Genomic DNA, 11303 nt, shown 5'->3' with positions numbered 1-11303 from the left:
AAACCACAATCATTATATTGCAGAAACATCCCAAGGGACTCGTTAACACCTTGGATTCGCTGTGTCTCCACTCTTCCACCAGAATTTAATTTCTAAAATTTGATTTCTAAAAAGAAAAGCAAAATGTGATTTCATCTGAAAAGAGGACTTTGGATCACTGAGGAACAGTCCAGGTAAGACGCTTTCTGATGTCTGTGGTTCAGGACTGACTTAATATTAGGAATGAGACATTTGTAGCTTCTTTCCTAAAGATGTGTTTGTGTGTCGTGGCTCTTGATACAATGACATCATCCTCAGTCAGTTCTTGAATAAACTTTTCTTGATGATCTTCTCAAAACTGCCGTCATCCCTGTTGCTTGTGCACCTTTTCCCTTCCAGTATTCTGTTTATGTTTTGATGGATGATGAAAAAAAAACATCTGGGTAACTGTGGAGTCAACAACATGATTGTGGCTGCTTGTACTGAAGATGCAAAGTATTCATACTGTTTAAATTGTATTTCACTCAAACTGAAATAAATATACTAATAATCTGAATATTTTGTTTTGTTTTTTCATAAGCTATGAGGCATATTCATGAAAATTTAAATGTCAAGTTCAGGAATCATCTAACTGAAGACCTTCAAAGGTCATGAATATGCCAGACTAGGATGTGTGATTCTCTGCATGCTTCCACATCTTTCCTTTTCCCAAAGAAAACCAGTGGACCATTGAGCTGTAGGACTATTAACCAGATGTCAAACAAAGAGCTAAACATCATAGCATGCCCTTATTGGCTCTTATAAAAAAAAAATCCCATATTTAAAATGCAGTGTTGCAAAAACAGTCCTGAAACCAGAATTTGTCTGCTGCACATCCTTTTTTGGAACAACCTAGTAAGTGATACTGAACACAAAACGAAGCTGAGGATTGTTAAGGCATAAAATTCAAAACAAGAATACATTAAATATTCAAGGTTTTCCTCAGATTACTCAATTAAACATAAGGTTTAAATGTTTTGCAAATCACTGCATTCAGTGGGTTTTTTTTAAGTTGTGGAAGGAAGTTTTTTTGCTTCAAGGACAATTTGTATTTTAGGAAAATATTTAGTACTGACTTATCGAGTTCTCCTGTGAATCATTTGCCCTCTTAACTTTCTCTCTTTACTTGTCCTCGGGCACTTTTGCAGACTGCTTCCTCACACTGACGCACACAGGAGCACATCCTCCGCACTAGACATATTTAATCAGTGTTTGCAAATTCAGACACAGATGCACTGCATGTACAGAGTACATCCTTATTGGGAAAGGTGCGACATAAATATTAGGTGAAAGGTCTTCCAGTTCATACAGTAAAAAGACTTTTTTTTTTTTTACGTAGTAGTACGATTATTCTTCTTTTTTGATAATAATAATAATAATAGAACAAATAAAATACAGACAAGACACAGGAATCAGTATGACTGTAATGCACTGTGTGATTAGCACCATGACTGACATCCAAACTTTTGACACACACACACAAACAAACAGACATGCTCGCGCACACAGGATACAGGGCAGATTTGGTTCAGGTAGTAACGTGTGACATGTGGATGGAAACGGGAGATCCGAGTCTTTTCTGCTGTGACGAAGGAGGGAAAGCTCAAAGATGGCTGACAGTCCATGGAAGTGTACTCGGCGTTTTATGACTGGCAGGTCTGGCCCGCCTCCTGCTGTACCAGCATCTCGTCTTTGCGGAGGGGGAAAGTGTCGATGGTGGTGAATAATTCAGCCGCTGTGATTGGAAACGGGTAGCGTTGTTTGTCTATGCCCTGCTTGTCTACCAGCACCATTTGGAAAGACCTTTGAGGAATCTGGAGCAGTAACCTAAGAAATGCATTCAGTTCAATGAGCAGGAGCGAGCAAAAGTCACACATGCTGAAGTTAACAGAGGTGGGTGTGTTTGCATGTTAGTACCTGAGCTGCAGGGCCAGTCCTGGAGAAAGCAGGTTGTGTCGAATCCGGCCGACTTGTGCCGGGTAAGTCCCGACCAGCTCGATTACTGTCACATGTCTCAAGTCCAGGCCACACTGAGCTTGCTGTTCTCACAGGACACAGACACACAGATCCATCAGTTTTATGTTTTTGATTACGTTCAGCGCCACTCGAAAACAATGCTGTCTCTGTGCATGTGTTTTCCACATGTACGTATGACTACACTGTTTTAGACTGTGACTAATTTGGAGCCAATCTTGGCTCTGTTTCAAGTTAAGAGCTTGATCTGGAATCTCAAATCCGCAGCACACTAGAGAAAGCAGAACTGGGAGACATCGTGTGTCCAACAAGTATACACACTGGATTTTTGTTCATGAAGAGAGGGGCAAATTTTAATCCAGTGGAAACCCCACTCCTGTCCTTATTGCATGAACAGGAATTCAAACAATCTGGCAGGCTGTTGATGTTGCTCAGCAGGTTAAAGTTAACAAAAATAGATTTTAAATGAGACATTTTTCACACTAATAACTGAAAAAAAACAATGTGCCTACAGTGCTGTGCAAAAGTCTTGAGCCACCTCTTAGGTCCAATAATTTATTTAAATGTCCGGGCTTCTTGAAGGACTCCCAAAGCTTTTCTTTGGATGTTTTGTGCCTCTTGTTCCGTTTTCTGTCAAGATGATCCCACACTGCTTCGGTAATCTTGAGATCCGGGCTCTGGGGAGGCCAATCCATGTCTGATAATGTTCTATTGTGTGTTTTTTTTTCTATCCAGGTATGATTTTATTGCATTAGCAGGGTTCACTGCCATGCTGAAAAATGAAGCTATTGGCAATCAGACTCTTTCCAGATGGTACCCCTAACTACATGGTGGATTAAAATCTGAAAGCACTTTTTCTGCATTCCTATTTGTCCTTACTTCTCTTTGCTCTTTTCTCAGACGGCTTATTTTTTCTGGTTTTGATTAAGTAATATTGTAGAGTCCTTACCTTCCAATATAATACTCCATGAGGTGACTGCTGCTATGAATTGGCACTTTGTAAGTAAAACCTAAATGAATAACTGTTGCAAGCATATTAATAAACAATTTATTGTAATATTGATATTTCGACTCATCCCTTTATATAAACGCATGAATGCCACAGGATCCCTGCGTACGTGTGTTATACATCTGTGAATGTACAGGGGGATTTTTGTCAGTGTTTCGAATGATGTTCAGGTGATAGAGAACTTGTACAGCACTGCAGTTTGCTACTTATTTAGTATTAATATACTAAGGTAAGTATTAGAACAGTGTCTACACATGTGCTTATCTTGCTATTAAAATGTGAAACTATCTGAGCTAATTATTAGCCCTTTATTTATCCAGGTAAAAAATCTAATTGAGATTAAAATTCTCATTTCCAAGAGACGTCTGACATCATGGCTAATCTGCTATGTTATTATGAAAGCATACAGTTTAGTACATTTACGCTAATTTACAGCTACACTGACACTCTTTTTGCTTTTTAAGCTGTGATAGATTTGGACAGACTTCACTGAGCCCTGAGGGGAAAATCTCTCCACAGTTTGCATAAAAACTCATTTCAAGTTAGATCTGCCTACTCCACACAGCCCAAACTTTCTGACAGTTCCTTTGTCTGCTACTGCAGCAAGATGATTTTTAAAGTGTTTGCAGTGAATAAATAACCATACTGATGGGTCAGTTGTGTAATTGTGTAAAATTATCACCATTTTCCCAAATAAGGTGAAAATGAACTGTTTTTTCCTTCACTTTCAAACTAACTGTAGAAATTCCTGATAACCAGTCGACAGACTGCAGGACCGATCAGTCATCTTGTTCACAAACTGACACCGGTTTATCTTTCAGCTGATATCCGAGTCACTTTGAAAGGTCAGGCATTTAAAAACAGCTCTGACTTAATGCTGTCTGATGATGTGGGAAAGCATCCACCCCAGAATAGCCTTATCAGAGCCAGTGTCACTATCATTTATTCACTGCCGTGACATTTCGTGTTCATCACCACAACACCCTCTCTCCTATTTATTTGTGTCACCACTTTTACCCACTTAGGTGGCAAATCGGGCGAAAAACCCCCCACAAACACACTGAGGCTGTCTTTGTGTGCATCATCACAGAGGACGCAAGTCGCTCCGGCGTTGACTTCCACCCCTCCATCTCAGTCGACTCACATTCAGCTCATTAACTGAGAGTCGTGCCTCACCTGCAAGTTAGTCATCTGGAAGCGGTAATTATGATTGGCAGCCGTTGGCGCGGAGATAACGAGGAGCCTTCGCTTCTCATAGAACTGGTCCAGCAGCGCAGCAGCCGTACGCACTCCCACGTTGATGTTCATGGCTGTGACGACATCGAACGGACAATTTAAAGTGATGAGACAAGGCGTGACACACGCGCTACAAAGAACAGGGTGCTGTTACAACACATTATTTCTGTGAGATGTTTCATCATTGATTGTTTTTGGCTGCTCAGGTGATAAAATCAAATTAACGGCTCACGGTCTTTGACCCTTGTTTTCGATTATAATCCTTACTGTTTAACGGTCTTTTGTGTTTCTGGAGGGTTTTCCTCGTTTTCTGTGCCTCCTATGTTTCCTCTTTCTGCTTCTCATCGTTTGTCTGTGTGTTTGTTTCTGAAAGTCAGTTCCTCCTGTGGCTGTCTCGCCTTTGTTCCTTTCCCTGCCTTCATTATTGTCTTGACTGAGTCCATCCCTGCCTTATCCCTCTCCCTGGTGTGAGCATTTAGTCTGTGTCCTCTGACCCACAGTCCCTGTTGTTGTCCCATCACCTTCATGTTTTTTAGTCGCTCTTGATTTCTCCAGCTGGCTCACTGCTTTCTTTTAGTCTCTTTGCGATTGGATTTTATTTCTGTATTGATTCTCGTGCCACAATGCGCATCACTTTTTACATTTGGTAAACAATAAAAGCACTTTTTATATTTTTTCTGCGTTCCAGTCTGTCTCTGTAGGTCCAACTTATGAGTTTCATTGGAAATGTGACAGAACCGAGTCGACACATGACTTTTGTTATTCAACTGTTGCACTTTTTCTGTCTTCTTGAACATTTAATGGAGGACCGTCCAGTATTGATCTGTCCAATCGATCGGTAAGAGGCGCCATATTGTCCTCATTTTGGATTCTCATACAAAACCAGAAAAGGTTGCAGGAACTATATGAAAAAAGAAAATGCACCCCAATATCTCTGCATTAAGCAGGATCCCTCTGAGTTTCTGTAGTCAAAAAATGACCTCCACCTCTGTTTTGATTACAATCAATGGTGAAGAAACCCACTTACATAAATATCAGGCCATATAATATTTAACAGGACAGAATTTTGATTTTAAAACGTCATATTGGGCTAATAAGTAAGCAGATTTTGTAAATGAATGCAAAAATTCTCTCTAAATTCTCTCAAGTCCTTGAGCTCTCTATTGAGTAATGTCCAAGGCTCATGGTTTCAGTTTCTGTGATCATTCACCTTTTCAGACTTCAGGATTCCCTCTCACACTGCAATATTTCTACAATTAATTTAATCATCAGCAATTTCAGCTACTTGTAAAAACTCCCAGCAGGACAACAAAGTGTCTCTCTTACTGACTTGTTGCACGAGCAAGCTTTTTCCTCTGAAGATTTCATCCCAAAAAGCAAAACTAAACAGTGAAAATGAGGCTTTTTGGGAAGCTAGATAAAAGCTAGTGGTATATATATTTTTTAATTGCCAATTTAAATTGTATTTTATTATTTTAAGTTGTATCATATCGACAAAAAACTGATCTATCAGAAGTTTGTCTTTGTCTTTAAAGTCACTGTATATTGAACCTTCTCTTTAATGAAGTAGAGATTCGCTGCATTTCCAGATGGGGGAAAAAAAACTGCCAGCCAAAGCAGCCAAAATGACGGCAAGACACAAAAACATTTTGACAGCCAAACCATATGAAAAACAGACAAACTGAGTAGAAAAAAAACCACCTAATGAAAACCACTGCATATGATTCAAATGGTTGGAAATAAAGCGTTTATACTCACAAAAACACAAAGAGACATAAAACAGAAACCCACTGGAGAAGATGTGAGCAGTGAGATGAAAACTACTTGCATGTGTTTTGGTTGTTACTACAGATTTTGTCTTTTTAATAAATCCTGAAGTACACAATGTCTACTTATAAATACAGGCTAAGCACATGACACAGTGATGGTAAAAAGAGTAAGAAAGGTCTATGTCTATGTTTATCCTTCCATTTCTGAATGACTTAAACTAATACAATTATTAAATGAAGATTGTCATGTCTGTACGAGAACAGCTTGTATGGCTTGAACAGGATGCAGTACTTACGTGCACAGGTTGTGTCTGAGCCCGACCAGGTGAGTCCATACTGACACACTCTGGCAGCGCTGCCCCGTAGCTCGGAGCCGCCGGTGCAGGTGAATTCACAGGTGGCTCCGTAGTTGTCTTTGTCACTGTCACACTTCATGTAACCGTTGTCCGGAGGAAAGAGAGGGCTGCAGCGACGCACTGTTCACAAAAAGAGACGGTAAGATTCTGGAGAATTAGCTTTTTACAAGCCTGCTTAACTCTTGCCTAATAGATATTTGCCATATTAGTCTGTGTCATATGTTCAGACTTGGCTTATGCATAAACCGTTGTGCTAAAGGGGAAAATAAAAGCTGGAGTTGCATTCAGGTAACTGCCACAGTACTGTGCAAAGGTCTTGAGCTGCCCCTAGTTTCTATTTTGTTTCCAAGCAGCCAGTCTTGTCATTTTTTTAAAAGGGATCTTTGGAGATTACATTTTCAGAAAAACGAATCATTCAAGCATAAATAAGGTACCTTACTCAAGGAATGAACCAATGTTTAGTTCCCTCACAATAAACTGTATCTTTAGCCACTTTGATATGGCTATTTTATCACCACCAAGGTTTTTAGCAGAACCTCTGGCATATCTAGACATGAAAAAAAATCTGAGGAAACTAGACAAGAAGAATAAGCAGTCCTAAAAAATGCTATCTACAGCAGATAGACATTATGGGCATTAAAATTCAAGCAAAGATCTGAAACAGAACCAGAGAGATGGATGTATGTAGGTGGATATATACTGTATTTCCATATATTTTTGCACATGTTTATTTTTGCAATAAATCACTGCACTTATTTTGCATTATACTGCAAGACTTTTGCACACATATTCTGTATGTACCGTACATCTGTTCTGTCTTGATCTAACACGTTTAACACGCATCCTAGCAAATATTGCATTGTATAATGTTAGTCTACCAATTAAATATATATTTCTATAATCTTTGGAGCCTTCTTGGAGATAACCCCCTGAAAAAGTGTGTGACCAAAAACCCTGTTCCAGACAAACGATCAAAATCTTATCCTCTGCTTTTAGAGGCTCACCTCGCACTCTGACAGTGAAGCGGCAGGACCCTTTGTTCCCAGCCCGATCAAACACAGTGTAAGACATTTTATGGAGCCCCTCTGGGAAGTTGGATTTTGAGGGCTTTCCTTTAAGGATAACACTGGGAGGGGGGGAAAAACAAAAAACACATTCTCAGTTTTAATCTTTCAACTTACTCTTGGGGGCTTAACAAGGAAGCAGAAAAGCAACTGACTCTGTGAGGATGCCGTCTGCAGTGTCAACACCCTCTGGTGTGTCCCAAGTCACCCTCGCTGTCAGCTTTCCAGGTTCTGCCCACTTATCCTTCACATTTGGACACTTGATTTTTGGAGGATCAATATCTACAGAAAATTAAAAACAAAAAACAAAAAAAAAAAAACTTGTTATCACTGTAACTCTTGCAACATAAAGTTATACGGTGCATCCTCCTAAACCAAATCTAGCCTAGATGAAAGACATGCTTGAAGTACATGAAAGCCATCTAAAAAATATTTTAAAGCAACACAAAAAGTAGGATGACTGCAGAGACAAAGATGAATCTTGTGAGGAAAGTGTCCTCACAGATTCAGGTGATGACACTGTCACTGGCTTTAGTTCTGTGACACTATGACACTATGTACAGGTCACAAAGCTGAAAGCCATTTTTAGTTCAGATTGGCGCAAAGAAATGAAACACATTACACACTGGTGACGGTCAAAGTCTGCGTATGTGTCTCTGAGTATAACACACAGAGTTCTAACTTTGCCATACACTGTATCAGGACAAATAGTAATAGAGATGTATAAGTGAGAGCTGGAGCTGACGGTGTGCCTCTGGCAGCTAATTACTTGTTAGCAGCTTAGAGGCTTCAGTCCTCTGTGGGAGATCAAACTGTACACAAAAGAACAACAACAACAACAATGCAAACAGTCTTACCAACACAGCTGGGCACTCCTGCACTCCACACCGCGTTGTAGCGGCACGTTGCCGTCTTCTGGCCCTTCAGAGTAAATCCGGTTGAGCAGAAGAACTCACAGCGAGAGTTGAAGTAAGAGCCGTCTGAACACTTGTAGCCACCATTAATGGGCATATCCAGCTTAGGACAACGGATCTCTGAAAGCAGGGTGAGCTCATTGTCATTGTGGTGCTTGCATGAGGGTTTCATTGCAACAGATGCATTTAAATACTCATACACACACACACTCATGTCTCAGGAGGTGGCAAAGCCTTCAGCTGCCAGACTCCTCTCCTATGGAACGAGCTCCCAGATCAGACTCAGGATGTAGACGCTCTTTCTACAGTTAATGTTTGGTTTGAAACTTTGCTTCTGCTGCAGGTTTTTGATCTACAAACTTCTTTTGAGTCTGGTTCTCCTGGTTAATGTTTTCCTGTTAAAAAAGGAAGTTTTTTCTCCTAACTGTCACTCACATTGTAGCATCTTTACCTTACAGCATTGAGTACACTGAACTTGTGAATTGGACCAGTATAAATTAAACTGAACCGAGTTTGACAGAGTAAGCTAGCAGACACAGGTGCTGACGTTTGCCTGCATATGCAAATTCCTGAGGAGACAGGTGGCACACAAAAGTATAAAAAAAAAATCCAACAAACTACATCCCCTAAAGAAGACTGTGATATGTGGTTCAAAGCATATAAAATTTCTACTTCTAGAATCAGGAATGAGCTCTAATCACGCAGGAATCACTTTGACGTGATGCTTTAATGTGCAGCTACAAGCTATCTGGCTGCACTCAGAAACAAAATCTCTCTAGAACAGTCAGTACGATCTCATTTGCTAAATTTGGGCCGTCCACAAAGCGTGCCTGTGGTCATTTTGGATGACGGCTCTGTTAATAAGATTTGAAGGCTTATAGACAGCTTTGGTTTCTGCAGTTTGTCTGCTGATTGGCAGCTCTGTGGAAGGTTCTGGCTCCAAACAGCGGCATCTCTGGGTTCCCAGTTTGATGATATCCCACCTCCCTTCATCCATTTTGATAAGCATGGCTATAATGCGTGTGTTGAATACATGCATGCATTTAAACAGTGAGAAACACAATGTGTGCGCATGTTCAAGTGGACTTTCTCACCTCGGCAGGCGTAGTTAGAGGACCAGTGTTTGCTCGCCATGCACACCACCTCTGAGCTCTGAGCTTCATATCCCTGCTTGCAGCGGATTTTACACCGTGTCCCCATCACGTTCCTGTAGTGCTCTCCTCTGGGTGTGCGACAGCTCACGTCACCATGTTTAATTTTAATGGGTGCGCACCACGGGGTTCCTAAAAAACAGCAGAACGAGGCACTGACCTTTTCTTCATCGTTTTATCTCATGTCTTTATGGTGTGGCCTTGAGTGACAGACGCTCAGTAACAAGCACTTACCTGTGATCATAGAAGCTTAGAGAGAGACTTCCACTGCCAGAGTGAAAGAACAAAAACCCACCCATCACCTTGAGTACAGGCAGATACAGTGGATTTCTTATTACCTTTTCAGTGACTTCCATTATCCAACAGTCTCATGAGGCAAAGGAGATAGTCTCACTCGAGTAAAAGACTGATAATAATGTGTGTAGAGAGCACTTAAGTTTTTGTGTGTGCGCGTGGTTTCAGAGCGTGAAAGGCACCACACCAAATACAGTCTTTATTAAGAATGCAGCTCTTTTTTTATCCTTATCCTTAACTGATTTAGGAATCAAAGTTTATGGTACCCTGGATTCATTATCATCTTTCCCTGATTAGGACTGTTCCTGATGCTGATAAGGATGACCAGGGAAAGTTAAAGTCTCGAAAAATAGTGCCTTAATTAAAGGAAGAGTTTGACTTTCTTGGAGATCTTAGAGAAGAAAGTTAAGAAGTCTATTTCAGGTTTTCATATGGAGCTACAGTACTGTGCAAAAGTCTTGAGCCAACTATTATTTCTTTGTATTATGTTTCAAAAGCAGTCTTGAGCAATTTGTCTTTGAACACTGGCTGCTTTTTCACTCATTTTCAGTCCAGTCCTTATACCTGACCATTTCAGATGTATGTTTTTTGTTTGTTTGTTTGTTTGTTTGTTTGTTTGTTTGTTTGTTTATTTGTTTGTTTTGTTAAGACACTTAAGACTGACCTATGAATTATTCAAACATACAAAGGGCACCAAAAGCAAGGAATGAACCGGTGCTGTGTCTACACATAACAGACAACTTAGCAAAACCATTTTTTTGTTTCTTTAGGCACTTTGTTAATAGCAGCCTGTCATAAAAACACATAATTTGTTTCCATTTCTTTGGTTGAATTGACAAGAAATGCCAAAGATAGCACATCTTGACAGGCATAAAATAGTAATTTTGTCCCAAGAACGTGACTCGCAAAGAGCTATTAGCTGAAAACTTGGCATATTTCTAGGCACTGTGTGCAGTGTGTCCTTAAAGACAGTAAGGACCCAGTGCACATGGTGTGAAGGAAAAAATAAGGAAGTGGCAAAACAATCTACAGCAGATGAACAGTATCTGAAAGTCATGTCCTGAAGAACTAGGATAAAATACAGCAAAAACCTGTGGGAAAAACATCAGGTAAGTGAGTTGTGACTGGTCCTTTGGGCCAAAGTTGAATCATCTTCAAAATGTACAGAGGAGGTCAGGAGAGAGGTACAGCAGTGAATGTCTACATCTGTAAAACTATGGCGTTATTTTTGTGCCACTATTCTGAGCGCACGTAAAAATAAATTGCAGGTACAAGTGTTGCATTTTGAGGAGAAATTTATTATTGAGCAAAGAAAAGCTAAATTTGAGTGAACAAAATTCATTGCTGCGTGCAAAAAATTTATTTCAGTGTTTGCTATTATCCATACACACGCACACAATAGCAGCCCCTGTTGCTCAGTTTTTGCACTTGCGCTCGCTCGCAACGTGTTGCTCGCGCTCTCAACGTGTTGCTCGCGCTCTCAACGTGTTGCTCGCGCTCTCAACGTGTTGCTCGCGC

At 40.3% G+C, this 11303-nt stretch overlaps 1 protein-coding gene across 2 annotated transcripts in view; it reads right to left on the bottom strand.

The window, feature by feature from the left end:
* Positions 1-1377: 1377 nt before the first annotated feature.
* Positions 1378-11303, bottom strand: part of srpx (sushi-repeat containing protein X-linked) — a 19615-nt gene continuing 9689 nt past the window's right edge. For both annotated transcript variants that reach the window (XM_005747153.1, XM_005747152.1), the window contains exons 3-10: positions 9435-9623; positions 8284-8460; positions 7582-7708; positions 7367-7488; positions 6303-6482; positions 4178-4311; positions 1936-2057; positions 1378-1845 (exon numbers count right to left, since the gene is read on the bottom strand). In XM_005747153.1, coding sequence (XP_005747210.1) covers positions 1662-1845; positions 1936-2057; positions 4178-4311; positions 6303-6482; positions 7367-7488; positions 7582-7708; positions 8284-8460; positions 9435-9623 — 1235 coding nt within the window. In that variant the 3' untranslated portion in view covers positions 1378-1661. The remainder of the gene's footprint in view (positions 1846-1935; positions 2058-4177; positions 4312-6302; positions 6483-7366; positions 7489-7581; positions 7709-8283; positions 8461-9434; positions 9624-11303) is intronic.

The sequence above is a fragment of the Pundamilia nyererei genome, unplaced genomic scaffold (genome assembly GCF_000239375.1).
Source record: "Pundamilia nyererei isolate P.nyererei 1_Seehausen unplaced genomic scaffold, PunNye1.0 scaffold00190, whole genome shotgun sequence".
NCBI classification, from domain to species: domain Eukaryota; kingdom Metazoa; phylum Chordata; class Actinopteri; order Cichliformes; family Cichlidae; genus Pundamilia; species Pundamilia nyererei.
This window is presented reverse-complemented; position numbering and strand designations above follow the sequence as displayed.